The following is a 24,645-nucleotide window of genomic DNA, read 5'->3' as shown; positions in this document are numbered from 1 at the left end:
AAATTCACTGTATATGTGCCCGTGCGTGTGTTGACATGTGTGTGTGCGCACTGTACGCACATGTATCCGGATCAATTAGTCAGAGCGCAACCCCCCCGAAAAAATCAACGTGTCAACATGTATGTCAGCGTGTGTGAGGCTCCTCCTGGGCAGGAGCCGGGCTACATCGCCTACCTCCAAAACCACTTTGGGGGATCATTTTTTTCCCGATGATCCCGGGATTAAGCAAGTTGAGCAACAACTCAACTCTACCTTTTTCATCTGTCCCTCCCTATCCCTCCTTCTCTCATTTCCCTCCCTCCCTCTCTCTTTTCACTCTTTCCTTTCTTTTTCACATTACCAGGGGGTGGCGTGTGATTGACAGATGGGAACGAATAATAATTTTTTTTTTCGTAACCTAAGGCCATCTTCTGTGATTGGCTTGCCAGCTGACATCTCCAAACCTCATTCTCCCCCTGCTGCCCCCACCACCCCCCCTCTTAATATTGGGCCTGTGGATGAGGCATCCTGAGGGAGAAAAAAGTAGAGAGAGAGAGAGAGAAAAATATATCTACCTTAGGGAAGAACCTCAGAGAGAGGGAGGGAAGGAGAGGACGGGTAGGAGCGTGTGTGCATGTGTGTAAGAGACACTTATTCTCTTAACTACTAGGAGACAGACACACTTTCCTGGCCCGACTCAAAGAAGGGGGGAAAAGAGGAGGAAGATTTTTTTTTTTTTGCTTCAATATCATTTTAATTTTCCCCTCATTCAACAATCAAGCTGCCCTAAAGCTTCTCTTCCTGGAAACTCTTCTTCATTGCCTACTGGAAGTTCTATGTATTGATCTACTTACCCTCTCACACACTACAAGGCTTACCTCATGGATTTGTATCTGATTGGATATTTGATGTGTGTGTGGTTGTCCAGCTCACGGGTGCTTGGAGGCTATCCCATCTGGTGGTGAGTACGAATCCACAGTTTCAGCATCAGACCCTATAGCTGCATAAAGAGAGGGAGACTTTTTTTGGTCAAATGATCATTTCTGAGAGGGCAGAATGTGCACTTTCAGTAGACTGCGTGGAAAAATGTTCTCCAGCCCAGTCCAAAGAATCTTAACCTCAAATACTAGTGTAACGGAAAAGGCTTGCCGTTCTTTTCCCCTGCACATTCAGGTCTATTTATCACGTTGGAGTATGTTATGATGCAAAAAAGGGTGAATTTTTAGTTTAAATCATTCAAACGTGGGTGTCTTCTTTTAATTTAAGGGGGATAAAATACTTCAGCGAGTGGTCACCATGCTGATGTCAACAGCAAAAGATGGACTTCGGAGTATTTGCACATAACATTTAAAGTCATTCATAAATACATAAATTGCGTCTTTCACTCAGGGACAATGACAGGACTGATGCTGCGCATGAAAACTCAACAAAGCCTCAAAAAACAGCCCCCCCCCTATTTATAAACCATAATTAATTTCTTTTCTGAAATACAACCATGTAATTTTAGGAGTGCCTTAGGAAGTACAACAATAATGGCTTATAAGATCATCGTCATTTTGGTTTTGTTTGTTATTGTGCGTCACTGTTCTACATTCAGGCCGCCGGCCCCCCCCAAAAAACCTGCCGTGAAGTGGATCTAAAAGATTTTTGGGACTGACAAAGTCCCGTACAATTAAAAAAGAAAATATTACAAATTTGCGGTTTACCACGGGGCACAGGCTGTGCTTAAATCGGTACATTTTGGACATTTTGCTTCAATTGCAATACAATTCACCCCCTCCACTACGGATTTGTGAGGAGACAATATGTTTAGGTGCCGCAGGGTTTTACTCTTTGTTAAATTATCCCAGATCGCTTTTGGCACCAGCAACTGAAATTTAGAGGTTTATCTCATTACAGATTCAGCGACATGCAGCTGACCTCATAGCTCCTGGTCTTCTTTTGTAACATAAAGCTTCTATTTTGGAGATATTTGTGTAGGCGTATGACAAAGCTCTTTTGGCACCCGACACAATACTTGTCAGAGCTACTGCACTTTAGTAGCCCAACTAGCATGTGGTCCCACCGTGGTGCTGTCCAAACCGCGAGCATCTTCTGGTTTCATTTACAGAGCAGGCAGCTGCCAAGCACACAGGCCACAGGGCTGAAGTGTTAATGGCAAAGAGGACTTTACACCCACTCCTGGATTCAGCAAGAACCCTAAGACAACAGTGACAAAGAGCTCGGGATTCTCTCTGTGTGAATTACCTGCAGCTGTTCTGTTCAAGGAGCTTACATGACACTGGTGTAATGTTTGAACCTTAACAGTGCGCGCTACCTTTGATTTGGGTAACAAATTCTGAAGTGTAGGCTAGGGTAGATGTTACTGGAGGGGAAGTTGAGATGAAACAGGTAGCTTCAGGTGACCGGGCAGGTGCTGAGGAACGGGCACCGTCAGTGGCACCATCCCCACGGTATAGAGTATGTCCAAAGGGTGACAAAATGAGCTGGTGCATCAAAAACAAGAGGGTGCCGAGTTTCAGCAAGGGCCCAGGCAGCCTCTTCCTCGCTTCTGTCTCAGGGGCGATGACTTGGCCATAAATTCTCCAGCCAAGGTGGGACGGGTTTGAGTGGAAGAGGAGTTTTTGACTGCTTTATGCCTGGCAGCCGTGCTTTTTTACAAGATGGGGTGTTGAAAACAAAACAGAGCATAAATAACTCGAGTGATATGCAGATATGCGTGGACGAGGATGAGGTGTGGTGGAGAGAAAAGCCATAGCAAACTAATGAGGAGGGTTTGGAGAGACAGAGCAGTAAACTGCCTTCTTGAAATGCAAGAATGTTGGAAAAACAGCGAGTTTGTACATCAGGTTTTGAGAGAAGTCATAAAAGCTCGAAGCTTAGATGTGACCTCACATAATCCACAGGTTCCACAGGGTTTCTATCCAGTTATCTGACAACACCATGCTCTCTGTGTGGTGAAGGAAAAATGAAATAAAGATCTTATTATTAGACTTACTGCCGCGGTTTGTTTTCACCTTTTAACCTAAGAACGATGACATAATATGTTTCTCTTATTAAACGCCAGCTTTGTTAATACTCCTAATCGTAAGTTAGTGTGGCGTAGGATCTCATCTATTTTCAGAACAGCAGCCAGCAGTGTGTTTGTTTTCCTTGCATAAACAGTGATAGCTGTAAGTGAATGATGACAGCCACTCTCAGCGATGAATTACCTCAGCTGAACTGACTCCAGCCATCGAGCACCGGCAGTGATTATCGGTTTTAACTCGGCCACAAGATGTTTAAATCCAATAACTGCTGTTTTCCTGATCCTCTGTTATCATCACCGCTGCTAAATCCACATGAGAAAGCAGAGAAGTTGTACACCTCTTGTCAGTTTTGTCCGTGCTCTTTGTCATTAAAAGATTACTTTAAATTTACATAGCTGCTGTTGTGAGAGGTGAAATCAAATAGAGAACAATGGCAGGGAGAGAGAAAGAGGGGAATGACAGAGAAAGAGATGAAGGAATGACGCAAGAGTCTGTTAAATGTTTTTGAAAATCGCCTTTAATGAGCAGTAAGTGCAACCGCGGGTGACCATTATTAGTTTAACTTCCATTCAGGTGAAGAATTATTGACACAATAAAGCAGAAAAAATAAATCTGCAACATTGACACAAAAAATTAGCAAATTCCATTTCCTACAAGTGCCAGATAATACATTTAATGCCCTTTAATTAACATTTGGAGCTTGCTATGGATACATACAACGTCCTGGTTCAATCTGCATTACTTGTGGAAGTTTCGAAAACCACTGGGGCCTCAATAATATCTGTGGCATACCTCTCAAGATCTCCTTCCCGGTTCAACCTGAGCAGCTTAAATGGGGCTCTAGAGTCCATCTCCTGGTCTCAGGAATGTCATTATCTGGCTGTGACACCCCCCCGCAACTCCAAAACCCCTACCGCTGGCAAAGGGGGCCACTTAAATGATCCTTACTACGAGAAAATCCTCCCGTCTGCAAGTCTTGTTTGAAAAGATCAAGGATGTTTAGGTATTATTCTGCAGTTGAAGGTGAAGAAAAGAGCAGGAAAATCCATAAGAATGTAATTCATAAGAAACTTTCGGGTTCCATTATGAACGGCTGAAGGCTGCCATAGGGCCAGGGTCAAAGGCAATTTAGGGCTAAAGCTTAAGAGAAATGTCTCAGCAGAAATTGACGTCCACAGGGATACTGGGTACAAAACAATAATATATTTCTAAAAAAAAGAAAAAAAAAAAAAAAAGTATGATTATGTAACAAATGTTAAGATTCCCTTTATCCTAAAGCATCTGTAATATGACTAAATATGCATTGAAGGGACCCATTGTGCTCACTTCCAGCTACGCAGAGTTATTCTTGGACATACGCTGGGCCTCAGTGGAGCCTCATGGTTCACACACTGTCTTTTAAAAACAAGCCATTTAAGCCTATTTCCTTCTGATTGGCCGTCCCTCATAAGCAGAAGGTGTCACATGAGCATTAACGTTTCTGTTTTTTCTTGCAGCCAGCAATTTTTTTTTTCTTCTAGCAGACGAAAAAAATTGTATGTTTGCAACCGTGTTTCAAAGATGAGGTTTTGAAACTGACTGAAAAATTTGACTTGATGAAACTTGATTCAGTCACTCACTAAAAGATTTGCTGCCCTTATTTTCTGATCCATTACTTTACTTCACCCAGCGCAACAAGACTGTGGGATGACACTATCAAGGCAAAACCGAGCTAGGTAAGAGGTTCAAAGGAGTGTGGTATTTCAAAGCAGCGACGGCGAGTCCTAATCTTCTCCCACCACCAAAGGACATGGGATGTGCTCTTGTAGGAAATGACAAAGTCCCCCTGGTGCATGGCTATCAGCTGCTTTAAACCACAGGGCAGCACAGTTACTCAAAGGGAAAACAGCAACGGCCAGGGGCGAAGAGATCATTAGAGGACGCGTGTGGAGGCGCACATGCACACGTTATTTAAAGTCTTCATTACCTGGCTGATCTCACCTCTGTGGCTTGTTACAGAGGTCAATTATTAGTGGCAAGCAATTTCTTTGACAGACAGGGTCAGTGACAAAGATGTGCCGATCACACCTGTGCAGCCTGTGTTCAGTTAAAGCCCTCAGGTCACTGACCGGGTCAGCCGAACGCCTGGCAGATGCAGCGAGAAAAGGAGGAGGCTATCATTCAAAAATAGAAGGGGTCTCATTTCAAATAGAAGATCTTTTTACTTAGCAACCACAAAATTTAAAAATTTCTCCAAACAACAACAACAAAAGACCAAGTAAATCACGCAGGAATGTTTCTTTGAAAGATTTTCAGAACCAAAAGCTTTCTGTTTTCCTTTTGTTGCCAGAATTTTACTAATCAGTCACATTTGAACATTCTCTGGTTGCATGCAGATACACAGCAAAAAAAAATATTTTCTGACAATAATTCAGTTTATTATTAGTATTTTTTTATTATATTTTTTTTATTTGCTATTATGATTTTCTGACCACAACAACAGCCCTGAAAAATTAAACACTGCCAGAGAGGTTAAGCCACCAGACCAGCCAATGAGTTGCCAGACTGACACAAGTGTAGAGGAGAGAAAAGTTGCATAAAGATTGCATGGTCTTGCAACAGCAGGTCCAAAGAAATGGGCAGTGTCTCAGACTGCAGCAGCAGCTCTGAGTGAAGTGTGTGTAAACCGGCGGGCTTTCTTAACCCCGTTTTATTTAATTAAAGCCATTAATTTTTTTAAAATTACTTTTAAAGACAATTTGTGGTGTCTGAAATAACCACAATGAAATTCCTGAAATACAGTAAGAGATTTGCAACAGTTCAGTGTGAGTTATGATTTGCATGAGATGCATTGCTGCTGACAATTCGAGCAGGAGTGCCAACAAGCTGCCTTTCATGAAGAGAAGCTGGGGACAATGCGCTGTTTGAGTTGCGGTTCATTCAAACACTCCCTCAGGACTCAAATAAGCTCTGTCCTCTCAAGACAACAGCTCAGACTCTGTTGTGTCCACCTACCAGCAGAGAAAGATGCCAAGTTCCCGCTCTGACATTCATTTATCAGTGCCTTATACTCCCCAGAGCACTTCAGTGCAGAGCTACTGCTGCTCTCATTCTCTTCCTGACAGGGAGGTTCACAAGTTTACACCATGTTCAGTTTCCCTCTGCACGTCTCCATACTTGTGACTGCAGGGGCTCCTTGTCCTAACTCCGCATGCTCCGCAGCAGTCTGCAGAGAGAACTCGGAGAGGAGGGGAGGCAGAAGGAGGTAGAAAGGCAGAACAGGTTCGAACATTTTTCAGGGGTCCTGTCATTTTTTATCTGATCAGCCAGGAGCTGTTGGACTACAAATCAAAAGTGTGCCGAAGAAAAAGAGAAGACAACAAAACACAGATAGCAGCTTTGCATTCCAGCCTCCACCAGGAAAAGTCCCATCCTCGGGCAAAGCCGGCAACTTTCCTTGGCCCACTTACTCTCTTTCGAGTGTCTTTATCTCTCTGTGGATTCTGTCGGGGGGATTCATAGATGAGATACCGATGGCAGTGTTTTTGGCGCACGGTGCCGCCTGCTTTTGCTACGGCCTCGTTTAGCAATGTGACATCCTCCAGGCAAATCTCCCAAGCTGAGCCGCAGCATCAACATATAGCGGTATATCGGAGGCAGATTAGAGTTTAATGCAAACAACAGTCTTGCAGTTTGTTACTGCAGAGGAGCGTCGCTCTCACAGAAGAAGTGACACAACACACATGGGACTCAATGCTTCAGGCACAGACCCAGCATACGCTAACAAAACAACTATAATATCTATAAAGTTCCTCTATGCGAAATAAGTTAACTTATTCAGACACGGCTAAGAACAATTGGAACACATCAGGGCTGGTTTTAGAGTGAAATATTAGGGTGCACTGATAACAATAACAGGTGGATGTAGATGTAGCCCAAAAGCTGAGAAAGAGGACCAGAAAGCCATATGTTGCAACTCAAAGCCAGTGTTATGAACTCAGATGTTAAAGAAACATTTGATGGAGAAAAGCCACTGCAGCCCTGAACTGTACTAGCATGTCAGCGAGGTGCATATCAGAACAAATGTCTAACTTTCCAGCTCCCTAATATGAAGTCCATGTGAAATCAGCTTGCATCGACATGCAAAAAGCACAGCTAATAATGTGGGACATCCACTGGTAGAGAGTGGGTGTCTTCTGCTACATACTGCACCCTTTTTTCTGGCCTAATTCTCAACCGTAACTCATACCCACCATAAAAGCAACGTGGTTAGGGAAATGTTATCTCGAGCTGAGCGTTTTTGCCCTCAACATGTTGGCGATTTGAGACCAAATGTGAAAAGCAGGGGTGGATCTGAGCGTGAAATAGAAGTGTCACACGCTCACTGGCTAATAATTTACAATATGTTACCCAGTGAGCATAATCGTTCCTTTCTGTCTCCAACAATGACAATGATTTGCAAAATAAACTTCATGTTGTCTTTGATATACCCTCAAGTTAGCGATGGAGCCCATAAAGTGAACAGGAAAATCTTTACTGAGGTCACGGAGAAAGGGCACCGAGGGCAGCTTTCCCATAGACTTATGTAGTCTTTGACAACCAAAGGAGTCGCCTCCTGCTGGCCATTAAAAGGAATGCAATTGACTCACAGTAGCAACATCCATCTTTTATGCTATCTAGGCATAAGCCAAACAGAACTTTACTGGAACCGTGAACACAAAAGAAGCAAATTATATAAAAGATATACCAGCAATAGTGTCCTAATATTGTCTTAAGATTAAGGGTTCGAGTGTTAAATTCGGATCTGCCTACTATAGAGATCTCATGAAGACAGGAGGAATGTTCCCACACCACTCCACTATCCAATGATTGTGTGTGGTTTTGTTAGACATGCTAACTTTACATATGGATTTTAAACTGGACCTTTATTTTTGGTTATTTTCTAACTGATGGCTTAGGATGTTTATTCTATTTGGACTACACCTAACACATTGTATTGGTTTGACGTCTGGTAATTGGGGGTTAGTAAACAGCCTCTAGGTGCATTCAGATCACCGTCAGGTGTTAATTGTGCCTTACATATTAATGGACACCGATAAAGCAAGGGGAAAATATATATTTTAAGACAACAAATAGTCCCATAAACCAGTGGTTATTACTGGCCTGGGTACCTATTATCAATTCTCACTAAGAGCACATATATTGGATTTCTATAGATTCTAATAAAGTTTGAAGAAAGCGTCAGATCTGTTTGTAAATGACAAATCTTTCATCTGTAGCATCTTTAGTATACCACTGCTGTAGGTATACTAAAGATTTGCATATTGCACTTTCCTAGTTTACTGCCCAAGAGGAGAACAATTTGATTAGTTGGAATAATTTACAGAGTCAAACATAAAAACTCAAACATACTTGCAAGTCTCTATAATTAAAGAAGACAAATGCACCATTAGTTCTACCTGCTCTCTGACATCTTACACGACATTTACAAATATGTTTAATGCAAATTTAGCATTTCATCTGTTGCCATTTACTGTAAATAAAGATTATGTTGGAATTAGAAACCAATAAAATCATTAGCAGCATATATACAAGCACAGCCACGGTTAGCATACTGACTAACTAGACTTACAAACTATAGCTCCAATTGTTACTTTCCACATTTTACAAGCAAAACATATAATAAACATAAAACACACTAGCCTGTAATCATCAATCAGCTTTAAACATTGATCAACAATGTAAAATTACAACATGCTTGGGTCATTGTACTTCTAGTACTAATCAGTTAAGTTTTAGTTTTTCAGCTTTAGCAAAACAGCAAAATGTGACTGAGCGTGTAGTTAACTGTTGCCCCCGGAGAAGCTTTTAGCACACCAACAATAGGCCAACACATGGTAGAGATCGCTAAGAAAACCCAACTTGTTGTTAAAATAACGCTTCACTGTGGCTATAAGCCAAAAGCAGAACAATTAAAGGTGTAGTATACGATACTGTAATGCTTTTACTTTAAAAGTGGGATGACTATACACAGAGCTATCTGTTAGCTTAAAGCTAAAAACATACAAGCTAGATGAAACAGCTTGGCTAATTTCCTCTGTTCAGATTGTGTCAAATAGTTATAATTAATAAATATAAGTACAAAAAAGTATGCTTCTAGTCAAGACAAAGCACATCTTTTTACACCATATGTAAATAAATAAATAATAAAAATAAAACTTAGAATATAACCTAAATAACATTTTCCTTACATATTAAAATGAAACAATTTTGCTTAATTACTGAGAAACACAAAATCTGGGATTAGCTCTTCCTGACAAATTTACAGAAAATATTTAAAACACAATAAACAAACATACAGATTAATACGAGTGACACTATTATTGCTGAGTGATACATTAGTAACCCTAACGTTAACATAATGAACACAAAGAATAATATTTTGTTGATTACACAAAGTGACAGTGTAGCAATCTGTGCCAAATTTGACAGATAAACTTCAATAGTTATGAAATTTGAATTTCAGCTCTTCTGTACGACCTCTGTTGGTGCATGCTCTTGTAAAGTCATGCTGTCTTTTACTGTCTAATTATCACACCAATGTAATGAGTCTTCAAACAGCGTAAGGTGCCCGCAGCAGGTTTGTCCACACTAATCTGTAAATTTGTGTATTTCAACACTGGTAAAGTCTGACAAGCCATTTTGAAGTCACATTTGATTACACCCTCATATCCCTGTGGGCACTCACCTATAATGACCCTCTATTTGCTTAACGAGGCAAACAGGCTGGAGAGCAACACTCCCGAGCTGCTTAGATTTGTGCTTATCGGCCCTGGTCATGAACTTCTGTGGACACATCGTGCTAACGGCAATGAGGTCAAATGTCATGTTGTTTTCAACAAGTTCAGAAGGTCACCTGGTACGTTTCGTGTCCCTGGATATAGGCAGCTGTCACACACTGAACCCTGTAACGCAGACCTCCCACGACACAGCACATGAGTCGACTCTTCTATTCAGGTTGAGCTTGCTCAGAAACAAAACAAGAACTAAAATGTGCAATAAAGACATGCCTTGCACCTAAATTTCCTCCCCAAGCAGCAGAGACTGCAGTAGTGATTTTATTGCACTGGGAGTGGCTGAGCCAAAAGTTTTTGTTGACAGTGTTATAGTCTTGATTGCGTGAATTCCCATTTCTCAGCAAGGTGTGTGGTGGAATCCCTTTGTTTCCTTTGCTTCATTTCTGTGGTTTCCAGTGGCCCATCATACTTTCACATCAGTCCGGTTTAGATACTGAGAAAACCCCCAACCAAGCTGTAAACCCCCAGGCCAGAAGAGGCCCCACACGGATGTGCCCGGGCATGCACCTGCCAAGCCCTGCCGTTTGCTGCTGCTCTTCTGCTCGTCTCATCCCCTGCAGCAGATTCCCCCGGCATTCTGCCTCTCTGGAGGTCTCTGCGTCTGCTGCTCCCTCACTCGGTTGAGACACGTTGCGCGTAGCTTCCGAGAAGTGAGGCAAAGCGGGCAGGATCAGCAGTGCACACATGCGGTCTCTGTGCATGCATCTTCGTGTGTGTCTGTTTGCACAATGAGTCTTGTAACTCTCATTAACACCTAGCCAATAACTTATCCCTTTCATCTTATCTATCCATAAGGATCAAGCGAGGCACATGCTTTGCAAACAAAGACAAATAGCCTGGCAGATCCACAGCCTGTTGTTTAAACACGCTATGTCCACCACAAAGTCCCATGTGGTTAGCTAATTGATTCCATCAGAAATCCTGCCCACCACAGCAAACAGATTCATCCTTTTGAATGGCACAGTGGTCTGATTCATAAATATCTGACTTGAGCAAGAGAGATTTGTCTTTGAGGTAGCTCATTGATGTTGTTGGGGAGCATGTGACACCAGCATTCATCTAGTGGCTCATCATCCTCTCTGGTCTATCCCATGACTGAGAGATTAATGGGCAGCAACCCATCTAGCAGACAGTGTAATTAAGGTCCTTAGTCACTCAGTCACCAGACGGAGTGAAGTCAGCAACACTTGAACTCTGATGTTGGTGGGATTGGGACTGGCAGATGAGATAATGTGGCTACATTCGCTTGGGTAAACTCAAGACAAGAACATGAATGGAGATTGATGAGCACTATCAAATTACTATCTCCGCATGGGAACATGAAATCGGAGAAAATGGCATGTTAACTTTGAGTTATTAATAGACAGCAAGCGTATTTTTCCTTGTGCGTAGCAGCATTCGATAATTTTTGAGTGTCAGATCAAGTTTCGTTATGAGCTTCCACGTGAAACACAAGAATTGTTTATTGTGTATCTGTGTCAGTCACAAACCTCACAGCAGCAACACAATTGGCTCAGCTGATTATGGGATGATCAAATTACATTAGGTCGTCTGTAAAAGCAAAACAGTTTCATGTGCCAGAATGCTACCTCCGCTAGTAACTCTTAATACCTGGCAAAATATTAATCTAAGGCTACCAATGCTTAGATGAAAAACAGTATAAAGAAGGAAGATGTGGGTGCAGGGGGTTTGGTGGGAGCTTCATGTAGAAGTGCACATGAGTATCTAAGAGCCGATTTTTTTTTTCTTCCCAACTTCAATGGCTTCACTTGTGTGTTCGGGTGGGGCACTGCACTGCACTCATCTGTCAGAGTCAGTGCCTGCTATGATTGGGTTGCGCCCTGCGGGTGTCCTGAGGTCATCCCGAGTGGCGCTCTGATCTGATCGGCATCAATTGTTCCCGCGTGATCCTCTAAGGGCCTCCAGCACCACGTTGTCCAGTCAGACTCAGCTAAGTGCTGCAGAGTCTGCAGACTCCTGTGAACTGCCAGCACATCTTTACACCTCTTACCCTGTACACACTCAAATCACATGCATACATTGCAAAACAATTAGCAGCTGGGCAAGCTTGTATTCAAACACATATTTTTCATGGGGTGATAAAGGCTATGCACAGAAATAAATAAACAAGAAATATAAATCTGGCATCTAAGAGAGCTTCTGGAAGAAAATTTTGTTTGAGCTTGTCAACATGAAAAGCGTGTTAAAACATGGGCATGACACACACGTCTTCTCTCTGTCTTTTATTTCAAGAGAAATAGAAAGCAATTAAAATTAATTACCTGAGTGAAACTATAATGGTTTCTGGCAACACATGCTGAGCTCGACTGTTTGGCAGTGATTAATCCCTGCTTAGACACATCTGCACGAGTCCTCTGGTGAGGCGCATCGCCTCAGACGTGCCATCTTCGTGCATCACCATCAGTGTTCTTAACACATCACCTCCAGAGGACAACCGCAAATTAATGACGGTACTGCAAGGGCAGGTGTTTTCATATATTCGAAATCACACGAGGGGGCTTTTCCCCAAACTAAACAGACAGGTTCTTGTGTGTGTTATCTGTTAGATCAGCAGATCTGTGCAAGCTAACAAGTGGAAACACTTTGAGAAGTCAGTACTAATAGCTTGTATCCCTGCCCTGAAGTGGGCTTATTAGCCTCCTCTCTCTGGTGAGAAAAAAGGAAGCAAAATAAAAAGGAGCTCTTAGTATAAACAATATAAATCAATAAAACACTCAGGTATGAATCATTGTACTCTCTCAGGGCTACATTTATAGTGTAATGGGAGATTAATGAATACAGAAGCAGTCTCCACTCACAGAGCAGGTTGCCTTTCAGTGAGGCCTCCCTGGCAGGTTACCACTCTTGCTATTGTGGAACTGAGTTCACGGAGGGCACAGAAGATGTGAGGGAAGCACAGGGAAGGGCTTTTGAAAGAATACCAAACTAAAGTGAGAAATGTACGGGTTAGTTTTATTTATTTTTTGCTTATAAAACCTACAATAAAAATGTCAAAGTTCCTAAAAGTCAGATAGCAGTACCAAATTTATTCAATGGGTACAATTATTTAGGCACTTTTGCTGAATATGTCTTGAGGTTTGATGCAAATCCTCAGGAAAAAATAATAAATAAGTGTTTTTTGCACTTGTGTGTTTAACACAGAGGTGCTGATCTCACTTAACGATGCTTTCCCTCTCTCTGTGACACAGGTCCCTGGCACTGGGGCAGCAGTACTCATCTTTGGGCTCCCAACCAATCCTGTGTGGCTCTATCCCCGGCCTCGTACCGAAACAGCTGCGTTTCTGTCGCAACTACATTGAGATTATGCCCAGTGTCGCTGAAGGTGTCAAGCTGGGGATCCAAGAGTGCCAGCACCAGTTTAGGGGTCGCCGATGGAACTGCACCACCATCAAGGACAACCTGGCCATTTTCGGCCCTGTTCTAGATAAAGGTAGGACTTTTTTTTAGGTTGCTATATCTTTCATGCTGATTTTTGTACTGACATACAGGCTTACTGAGTAAAATAAATGATCTAGAGGGATCTAAATAATCTCTTCCAAACAACACCCAACTTTAAAATGCAGTCTTTGAAGGTACGGCTACTGCAAGCTGTTACAAAACTGGTGTTTAACACTTTCCACCCTAAGGCTCAGCACTGCCTGAGCTGCCTGGGCTTTTGCTGACAAACGACTAACTAGGGCAATTACAATAATATCCACCTTTCCTGGCTGCACTGAGAAATGAGTGCAGGTACAAGCACTGACACATTAGTCATCTTTATCTTCTATATTGCATTTATCTTCAAACTCATGGGCTTTTTTTTTTGGTTTTTCCCAACCTTGTTTACACACTCGTACATGAAAGAAGGTCAGTGCGGTAAATCTCTCAACAAAACCTGACAGCTGATGTACTGGAGGCATCCATCAGGTGCTGTACACGCAGAATGCTAAGTGTAAACTATCCCTACACTTATCTGCGTCAATTAGGCAGTCCCACCAGACCTGACAGTGGGAAACAAGGCACACAGGTGTCCTGCTTAAGGCCTTCCAGTCCCTAATTATAAAGGCAGACGTTTGTGTGTTGCGTGTGAGGTTGCTGATTGGAAATGAATTAGCCTGTGTGTCAGAGGCGAAGGAATCTGGGCAGAAATGGGCAGTGTGAGCAGTCCAAGCTCCTCAGTCAAATAAAAGGGAGAGGGGAGGCCAAATGAGATTACAGGCAATAGAAAAGGGCCGGGGGGCTCCGCTCAACCCCTACTGTGCATGAAGGCCAGTGCGCGCCTCACACAGTCCAGCTCCCACGGACACCCCATTCACACGCCCTTTTGACTCTGTCATGAAAACAGGCTGAAAGGGGATCTCTCCCAACCTAGCCCGAGTGTGCACAGTGGGATAGGGAAGGATAGGATGGAGGGAAGGAGGTAAGGATGTAAGGATGAAGAGTGTGCCACTTTGGGAGTGATTAATGGAGAAGCTCATGCTAGGGAAGCAAGAGCTACCAACCAGTACCCTGGCCACCTTAAGCTGTGGGTTGGCTGCCGTGGTGCTGTTGGTGGATGCCTGGAGGAAGTGGGGGGTTGAGGTGCTGCAGTGGGTGGTGGTGTATGGGATTTCGGATCAGGGTGTTGGCGGAGGGGTGGCTGGTGGGAGAGGAGGGGGACTTGGGGAGTTTAGGGAATGCCAGCTCCGGGCAGAGCTGGGCTGTGGGGGCGTGAGTCGCTGGACCCTTTGTGTGGATAATACGGTGTGACACAAGGGAAACAAAGGCGGATTGATGGGCCCAGCAGGTAGCAGGAGCAGCGCTAGCCTTGGCTAACAGCCAGAGCTCCAGGGGCCCGGGGCTCACAGGCCCCTGTTTTGGAGGGCCCACTTAGGCTTGCCAGGGCAAGTAGGGATGCCCAACATGAGGACAGTATGTCATCCAGTGTCGTTCATTGGACATTTAGATGAAAACCTCTTTTCATTAGGGATAAACAATAAACATGAAATGTGTAGACAAACAGTTTCTTATTGTTTCAGTTTTACAAAAGATATCAAAAATAATTAACAAACATAGTTTTGATTAACGTTATTTCACTGTCTGTATTTCTCAAGATTTTCTCAAAAGCAGCCAACATAAAAAAAGGGTTTTGGTTTTGGGACACTGACTGCAGTCAAATTGTGGGTGGGGAAAATATGGCTAGCCTCCAGACAAACATTTGTAAACTTTGTCTGTGGCTTGTTAAGTGGTCTCATTGAGTTTTTGGCAGTGGATCCATCAAAGAATTTCTAGCTCTAGTTGCCAGTGTGGTCAGCAAAATAGGAGCTTAATTCTCCAGTCGTGTTCATACAAATTTCAAAACTCAAGTCGTGCAATTCCGTAGATCAGATATTCCAGCTGTTGAAAGCCTGAAGGTCTGTTCTGTATAACTATCATAGAGGGGGAAAAGCTGGGATGCTAGGTAAAATGTAAATAAAAATGTTGCACAATGATTTCCAATTCTATTGATTAATGGTGTTAAAGCAATATGGTTCAGATTTTTTAAGAGAGAAATCTCTTTATTTTGAATCCAAAACTAGAAACATGCTTAAAAAAAAGGTGGGACAAGGACTATAAAATACTATAAAGATTCTAATAACCCAGAGGCAACATTGGAAATGTTCCCGGTGTTGCCAACTTGTTTGTGCCTGAGTTCATTTAAGATTTATGCAAACAGGAAAACTGTCCCTCTGTTCGGGCCGTCAGAAATGTTTTATTCCTTTTGAAAATTATGGGAAAATCATGGCCTCCAGGGTAAAGTGAAGAACATCCAACATTATTAGTACACAGTTCAAAAGTTAGCATCCATAATGATGCAGTGAGGCGTCGGTGCACATAGAATAGGTAGCTTGGAGATCTGTAAGGGCACCATTAATGCTGAATACAGGTGCTTCTGTTCAGCTAACACTTGGGGAACACCCTGTTTAGCACTTTCTGGGGATATTGCAGCATCATAGCTCCACAGTAAGAGAGTCTTGGTGCAGGGAGAAATCATTTGGTGTCATATGAAATGGCAACTGAGCAGAACTGTCTTACCGCATCTTATATCAGTTGCACAGAAGTAGCTGTAAGTAATCTGGGCGCTACATATAAACAATATATACGCGGCGTTTTTTCCTGAATAGTTTCGCCAGGATTACTGTCTAAGGACAGCGCTAGCAAGAACAAAAAACAGCCCGTTCGTGTTGGTGGAAAAATGTACCATGTTGACCAATCAAAAAATGATATGACAACATGACATTTGGTTGTTTAGGAAGAGGGGGAAGTTTTAGGAGTGATGGCAAGAGAGAGAGAGAGAGAAAGAAAGACAGCAGAAAAACAGAGAGAGCGAGTTTTGAGATGTGAGAGATTTGTGACGTTTAGCGTGTTTGGAGTGTGTAGTTAATGTGTTGACTTGTGTAGTTAGCGTGTAGTGTTGTGGATAGTTTTGTGTTGTGTGTCAGAACAATGAGGCGACTGCTGTCTCCAGGTAGAAACAGGAGTGATACACCTGCTGCTGTCAGACCTGCAGGTATCAGGCTGTGATGTTCTCCTTTATAGTGGACAGAAATTATTTTTTTGGTGGCACAAATAATTTTTGTGGCATCTTATTGAGCAGAACAGCTGATTGTTCTGTAAATAGTTTGAAATGGTTATTTAAAAAAGGGGTAAAAGGTAAATGGCTGCAAATAACTTTGTTGTTTGCAAAACTTGTGAATATTTTAAAATTGACAATTTATATTTGCATTTAAAGTTATGAAATATGATTCATTAAATATGTTTGTGGTTGTTACAGTAAAAAATGTAACTTTTTCTACTCAGATTTTATGTTTTTTGTCTGATTTTAGATCAATTGTGTTAATACAGTATGCCAAAATGAAAACATAACTGTAAATTCAGACACGTGAGGTTGTGCTGAAAACAATGATACCAAACAAGGCAAAGGAAATCGTTTTTAAAGGTGAAATGTAGAGAGAAAATCAAATAATTAATTACTTTTAGAATCTTGTAACTCAGTTACCTTTTTGAAGCAGTAACTAGTAACTACAATTAATTACTTTTTCAAAGTAACTTGCCCAACACTGCTGGTATCAAACTTTAAAAAATGTCTTTTTATTTAAATGTAGGTTAAGCGCTTTGAAATCATTGGATCTGTTTGTGTTTTCATTTTACAAAGCCCCTCACCTTTTTTTGGAATCGATGTCACAGGACACCCATAGTGTGTGTTTTTCTATATCTGGTGGAGTGTAATGGGTGAGCCACAGTAAGTGTGCTGTGATTGTGAAACAATGGTGTCTGGTTACATAATAAGCTGTTGTCTTCAAAGACAGCGTAACTCCATCCGTCAGAGTGAAGAAGAAACAGCCTGACACACTGCTAGGTTTCACCAGAAGGCCTTAGGCTGTAAACAGGAATGGGTGGGTGGGTGGGTGGGGGGTAACAACATTCCTGAAACACTATCCAGATGCAAAGCAGCACACCTCAGGGATGACAGGGGGTCACTTAGATCCCACTGAGCGTTAGACTACAATAGGCTGATGTCACTGCAGGGACTCTGCTGTTAGGTTCCTTGGTGGTTCTTCCACGTCACTGATGATGATCAGAACTGTGTAAACATAGTTAAACATTGTTTATATTATATTGTATATAGGAGATGTTAAGGTGTTCTTCTATAGGCTTCTTGTTTTATTACAGTGGAAAATACCTGTCCATTAATGTGCCTTCTCAAAGATGAAATGTTGTGTTAAAAGGTTAGCGCCTGAAGGTATCCCTTTCAATACATCTGTCTGGATGTTGGCAGTAGTAAAGATCACCTTGTCTACGTTTACCACAAGATTGACACACTTCCTTTCCTTCTCCTTTTCTCTGTCTTTCTGTCTGTCTTCGTCCGTCTCTTTCAGCAACCAGAGAGTCAGCATTCGTCCATGCTATAGCTTCAGCGGGCGTTGCATTTGCAGTGACACGCTCATGTGCCGAGGGCACGTCGACCATGTGTGGGTGCGACTCCCACCACAAGGGCCCTCCAGGGGAGGGCTGGAAGTGGGGTGGCTGCAGCGAGGATGCAGAGTTTGGGGTGCTGGTGTCCAGGGAGTTTGCGGACGCCAGAGAAAACCGTCCAGACGCTCGCTCAGCAATGAATCGGCACAACAACGAGGCGGGACGCACGGTAAACACATTTACTATTAGGAACCTGCAGAGCTGCACTGTTATTTTTCTACTTTTCACGTGGAAAATAACATTAACCAGAAAAAATATGTGGGTACTACAATATAATATCCATATGAAAACCTTTAAAACCTTTAAAACCACAGATATTAACCTGCTGCTGTAAGAGCTCCCACTCATCTCAGAAGAGTTTGCCCCAGTTTTTAGAACCTGGCTTTCACCCAGTCACAACAACAAAGTGAGGTTCAACACTGACACTGCGGGAAAAGTTCAAAGTCGTTGCACAACTTAAACCCAAAGATCACTTGGAAATAAGAGTTAGAGAGCATAAAAAACAAAGATAGAACAGGTAATCAAAGTCAATGTTTCTTTTTTAATCTTTCACTTCAATTAAGTTTATTTGTATCGTATAAAATCACAACAATATTTGCCTCAAGGTGCTTTATATTGTACGGTAAAGACCCTATGATAACATCGAGAAAAACCAAATATTCAGACGGCACCTCTATGAGCAAACACTTGGTAACAGTGGGAAGGAAAAACTCCCTTTATACAGGAAGAAACCTCAGACTCAAGAAAAAATGACAAAATATCTCAAAAATAATGATTATTTATTATCTGAATATTTAGCTCAGTTTTAGTATTAGCTTACATGTTTTATGTGTTTTCAGACTAAATGTACTTGTCAGATGAAGCACTCTGATAAGCCATGTTAGTTAGTTACAATTATTGGTCAACGTTTAAACCACGATGATGTAAAAACAATGGACAAAAAGCTGAGTGAAAATATCACTATTTTGGATTACTGATTGCTCATGTGACAGGCATGAATTAGGTACTTGACTTGTCCTCACAATCCCAAGTTTCCATCTGAAAATGAGCACTTGACTTTGAATGACTGGTTAATTACTGATCTAAGCAACCTTCATCTACCCGCCATGCCCCCACACCTTGCCTTTCATGCCTTGCATCCCAATGAGAAATTCCCCGACAGTCAAATAACCCGAGTGAGCTGAGGGGGAAAAAAAAGAAGCAAATCAGCTCAGTCTTAAAACATCACTGGCTGCTGTCACTGCTGGGAGAAAACAGGCTGCTCGCTGAGAGGCAAAACAGGGGGACCACACGGCAACAAGACAGCCCTTTGATGCGCACAGCAGCAGTCAGAGCGACCACAGGAGCTCACTGAACAGAGGTAATGTCAGAGGAGTCACCCGTCCTCTCCACCTGGCCGTCTCACGCTTCGTTATTTAGCCCCGAGGGCCTTGGATTTGATGTTGGCATGACAAGCTCACGGTGTGATGTCACTGGTCCACTTTTCTCCCCTCTACTCACCCAGAGGTGCCACAGCCACCTGCCTTCCGCCCCAGCTGGGGGATTTCTGCAGCTAAATATAGCTGTTGAGCTAAAGCACAACACAATGAAAAACCGAAAACATAAAAACACGCCCCACGGGAGCATACTCACAACGTGAGCCAATAACTTCAGAGAGAATTAGCAGCGGCGCAGAGCCTCCATACTCCACAGCTGCATGACACTTCAATAAAGTGCAGCCACTGGCATATTGTTTTTCTTGGCCTGCTTTGCAAGGCTTTAGTGGTTTTGTTAGTCTGCATTACCGAATTCACTCTAAATCTCTGAGCATAAAGCTTTACCAGATCTTGTTCCGTTGTGGCAGCTTCCAAAACAGTTATCAAACTAAGACCAGCACATTTTACACTTCAGAGCAATGCGTTGCACAAAGAGAAAAAAAATCATAACTTGTTTCTACCCAGAGGACAACAGCTGTAGTTAAAATCTCACCAACCTCACAGCTCCAACGTTCTGACAAAAGAAGCGTACTTAAAGATTTATTGGCTAGGTGAGAATTTATTTTAATTTTTTGGAGCATACCGAACATATACAGACAAAAAGTGATCTGTGTGTTTAAGAAGCGCACTATCCTTTCATGCAGTGACTCAGGATTGTCAGTGAAATCTGTTCTGAATCCAGCTGGATGAGGCAGATTTTCTTTTCTGGGCAAGAGTCATGACGCTCAAGAGATGATGCTTTAGTGAGGAAAAGTGTTATTAGAAAAGCTTAAAAATCTTGGATGCATGCTGAGATGCCAAATATGTGGTTTTCACTTTATTTCAGTCACTATAGTCAAAAGAAGGTTGTCATTTCCATCTGCGGCAATTCATATTTGGACTTATGGTTCATTTCTGGGACTCCCAGTGCCTCCATGTGCAGCCAAGACAAAGAAAGTAGTGAGAAGACCTATTAAAAGGACAGAAGAGACACTGACAGCAGATATTACACAGATTATCAGAGAAACGGTATGAAAAGGAAGCACTGAGGTAGAGGAGGGTTACAAAGTGGCTTGCAGATGCACAATAGGTGGGCAAGTGTGAGTACAGCCTCGTGTTGCAATTAGGTGGCCTACCTAAACTAATATTAACCCTTTCAAGCCTGGGAAATAATCGCCAGGACATTTAAATGTGTTTCTTGAACTGTCGGACACATTTTTAAATAACGAATTAAATATAAATTTAAATATATGCGTTTTAATTTGTATAATATTTGCCACATCTAGCATTTTTTTGCAACATTTGAAAAAGGGAGAAAACATTTTCCCACGCACAGACTTTTATTCTGGTTTTTTTTCTCGTTCTCAGACTATCCTGGACCACATGCACCTGCGCTGCAAATGTCACGGCCTTTCTGGAAGCTGCGAGGTGAAGACGTGCTGGTGGGCACAGCCGGACTTCCGCATGCTGGGCGACTACCTGAAGGACAAGTACGACAGCGCCTCAGAGATGGTGGTGGAGAAGCACCGCGAGTCTCGTGGCTGGGTGGAGACCCTGCGAGTCAAGTACGCCTTCTTCAAGCACCCCACTGAGCGCGACCTGGTGTACTACGAGGGCTCGCCCAATTTCTGCGAGCCCAACCCAGAGACGGGCTCCTTTGGGACGCGCGATCGTGTCTGCAACGTGTCGTCGCACGGCATTGAGGGCTGCGACCTGCTGTGCTGCGGACGCGGCCACAACACCCGGACTGAGAAACGCAAAGAGAAGTGTCACTGCATCTTCCACTGGTGCTGCTACGTCAGCTGTCAGGAGTGTGTGCGCGTCTACGACGTACACACGTGTAAGTGAGACAGACAAGCTGACTGCTGGACCTTCAACTCCCCACCTCCTGCATGACTTCCTTGATTCCCCCACCACACACACACACACACACAAGCGCAGTCAAAAACATATTCATCCACACACATTCAAGCCCTAATGGGTAATGGCACATCAGTAATGGATACTTCTGTACCATTTTTTGTACAAACCATGCACAAGAATCTATCTTCCAAACCACTACCCCCATAACTACATAATATCTGAGCAGAATGTGTCCCGTGTTGACCTGATGGATAACTTGGTCCACTCTCACGGGAAGAAGCTAGAGTTGTGCCACTCTCCCCTCGTTCGTCCTCACCCTGCAGCATTGGGCCATGACTACCCCTCCCTTCCCCTTTGTCTTTATTTATTTCCCACCCTTCATGCCAACACAGCGTTTTCGGCATGTACAGTAACACTTTTACATGTGAGATTAATGCAGTAAAAAAAAACAAAAAAACAAAAACAGTGACTCTCCTTGCTTTTGAGTAAAAAGCATCTTCTAACTAACACCTCACTTCTCCAGCCAGTCTGGTTGGTTTACCTTTTTGTTGTTGTTGTTGTTGTTGTTTTTTAACTTAACCAACCTCTCTACCCAATCACTTACTCTTAAGTAATACTGAACACGTCAGCAGCCCCAGGAAACCATCACTTTGTAACTACTGAACTGAACTGAACTGAGGCACTGGAAGTGCCGCAGTCCTGTCCTTTCTAAACTACTGAGCTGATCCCTTCCTTCCCTGCAGACTGACTACTGCGACAGTCAACTAGAAGACATGTGCTTCAGTCTGATTTTTTAATAAACCCACATTTCTGAAATATTACCACTGAGCTGGGGTTTGAGGTATGCAGGAGGAGGCATGCTCGTTCTGCTAACTAACAAGCCGTGCATATGTATTTATGTGCACTATTCATAACTCCAGGTGGTAAACATTTGAGCATTGTTTATGTGAGCAAATTCTTCTTGGTTGCAAGCTAGCAGTTCTTATGAATGACGGCTCTGTTACCACATTCACCCTGTAAATCGCTCATGGTTTCTACAAACGTCATGCAACTTCACCATTCAAACTTACGGAGTCTGGGGGTAAAAACTAACCACAGAAAAGTTCTGATTATATGTGTGAAGGTCACCTATTATGGCTGTGTCGTTATGAATTTGTGCATCAAACTTGAGTCCAGTTTATGTCCAATATTAACTCTGGTGTTTTGTTTTGTTTTGTTTTGTTTTATATCACTCTCGGTGCAGAAAAACATTTGTCTCAACAAAAATCTTTTACTTCTGGGAACAAAAGGGAAAGAAAATAAGGGGATATGTGATGACACGTGGAGACAACATGGGCTGAGAAAGATCTGATTGGCTGTCACATCCTTCCATCTGTGTTTTCAGTCAGCTGGACAGTTGAGGTTTTTAAGGTTGATTTATGAACTCGTATTCTTGTCAGTACACCCCGAAACACTCCTGCCGTCCTGTTTTGATTTTTAGAATATTGGGAAAAACAAATTACTGCCATTTAATCAAAAGAATGCTTTTCATAGACTTCAGTGTCAGCACATTGTAACTTGCAACAAAAGAAACCGGTTTAAAGACCACTAACAAAAATTGCTATGATTTGTGGGTGGATTGTAAAGACTGCCAATTCACGAAGTTTAAAAAAACGTCTGATTCTGAGAACATGAAACGTAGAACGGATGATTTATAAGGGATGCGTATGTGCGTGTGCATGACAAGCTACTACAGAAGAGGATGGATGGACCGACGGACAGCGAGCTGGCTCTTCACAATGGTGGAGCAAAGCAAGAGAGGTTTCACACAACATGTTCTGACAGTCCCACCTGCTTCCTATTAATTATATTCAAGAACAAACACACAAGTTACCCAGTAGTGTGTAGGCTGTCCTCTCTTTGGGACATAGCTTAGTGTTCACGTCATCTTCTACACAGCCCTCCCTACCTGGGCCTACCTTTCTGTGTTCAGTCCCCCCACCCTACCGAGACCCCCAAAGGCCCCTCATCTTTCCCCGCTATATCCAAAGTTTTGTACAAATGTTTTAAAGTTGAATAATTCCCTTTTTATTTTATAATCGTAAATGTTATGTTTTTATAAATATTATTTATTATACAATGTATATATCTGTATGACTGAACTAAGATTATATATTTGAAGAAGAAAACCTGTGTCATGTTTCTTTATGCTTGCAAAGGTACACTCAAACACACGCCTCACTTTTCTACATGAAGTTGAAATGCAGGCTGAAACAAAGGTCTGTTAGATACTCCGTCCTTTGATACAGCATTCACTTACTTAATTTGATTCCACTTAAAGGAGAATTTTAATTATACTTTATTATTATTAGTACTGTAGAAAAGTCCCGTGAAAAAACAAACTCCTATCGAGTTTTTTTGTGTGACTGTATATAAAAGATGGGCTTCTCCACATTAAAGTCTCCCATTGGTTTATGAAGTTAGAGGGTTTTGGCTGTTGGTCATCTTGGTTGCTTTTGAAGAGGCCATATTTGGATGAGAGCAGAGAGTTATTATTAATGTGCTCCTTCACGCTCTGCCTCTAAAAGACGACATTTGACCACCTCCCTTTATCTTTAATGACACCTCAGTATATATCAATAAAGATGCGGTTTGATGACCATTAAAACTAATTTCTGAGTTTTTGTAAGGATAGCTGCACAGGCAGGGACCAGCTAACTGCTGATATACACCGAGTCAACTTTTTCTATAAGCAGGCCTAAAATACAACAGAGATCGGTCAGTTCAGAAAAGAGCTTTAAGTTATTCCTAGTAGGTGGTTGGTTATGGTTATGAGCTAAACAGTCAAATTTCCAAAGTCGGGAAATCATTTGTTGGGTACTTTTGCATTGTAGTCTGAAAACAACATGTTTGTGACATGTTGCATCTTATTGTTTAATTTTTAAATGATACCAGATTACTTCTAATTATTAACTTTACCTGATCTGTGTCACTCTATATTGCGGAGCAAGTAGGAGCTACAGCCTAATGCTAAACGACAAATCCAATGCAATCTCCCTCATAAAGACAAGAGGCTAAACTTTTTTCATGATTAACCAAATATTTCTTTTCCAACTTGAGTAGACGTGTATGTGACTTTTTCCAGCTGCACAATCACATCGCATTGGTTGCACATTTGGTTGTTAGCTAGCAAAACATAGATGTAGCCGTTATGATGCCATCGAGTGGTTATAAACACGGAAAGAAAGTCTTTACGGAGGTCAAGTTAGAAAGTAATTGTTCCAAAGATTTTTATAGGACTGCAAATCCTCTTGTAACTACAAGTATCGCCATCATGGTCATAAAAAGAATGCAGGTTTAAAGCACAGCTTTGTCCATCTTTTATAGTCTTTGGTCCAGATACTAGCTAATAAATGCTAAAGAACAAACATAGAAAAAAACTAAAATTCAAACAAAGTACGCAGACCACTGGTTTAATTTTGTTCTCTGTTGGATCTATATACAATATTG

At 42.2% G+C, this 24,645-nt stretch overlaps 1 protein-coding gene across 1 annotated transcript; it reads left to right on the top strand.

Annotated features, from left to right (window-relative positions):
• The first annotated feature begins 128 nt into the window (after positions 1-128).
• wnt3 (wingless-type MMTV integration site family, member 3) lies at positions 129-21,605 on the top strand. Its single transcript, XM_040014386.1, has 4 exons — positions 129-940; positions 13,054-13,295; positions 17,743-18,008; positions 20,662-21,605. Exons 1-4 carry the CDS (start codon positions 861-863, stop codon positions 21,139-21,141), a joined length of 1,068 nt encoding a protein of 355 aa, XP_039870320.1. The 5' UTR covers positions 129-860; the 3' UTR covers positions 21,142-21,605.
• Positions 21,606-24,645: the final 3,040 nt, after the last annotated feature.

This window comes from Simochromis diagramma, unplaced genomic scaffold (assembly GCF_900408965.1).
Source record: "Simochromis diagramma unplaced genomic scaffold, fSimDia1.1 OVJJ01000669.1, whole genome shotgun sequence".
Taxonomy (NCBI): domain Eukaryota; kingdom Metazoa; phylum Chordata; class Actinopteri; order Cichliformes; family Cichlidae; genus Simochromis; species Simochromis diagramma.
The sequence above is the reverse complement of the archived record's forward strand: the minus strand, read 5'-3'. Positions and strand labels throughout refer to the sequence as shown.

Excerpts from the sequence above, each read along its gene's own strand:
- wnt3 (XM_040014386.1), top strand. The coding sequence starts at position 861 with ATGGATTTGTATCTGATTGGATATTTGATGTGTGTGTGGTTGTCCAGC. Across the intron at positions 941-13,053 it reads GGAGGCTATCCCATCTGGTG|GTCCCTGGCACTGGGGCAGC; the intron begins GTGAGTACGAAT and ends TCTGTGACACAG. Across the intron at positions 13,296-17,742 it reads CGGCCCTGTTCTAGATAAAG|CAACCAGAGAGTCAGCATTC; the intron begins GTAGGACTTTTT and ends CGTCTCTTTCAG.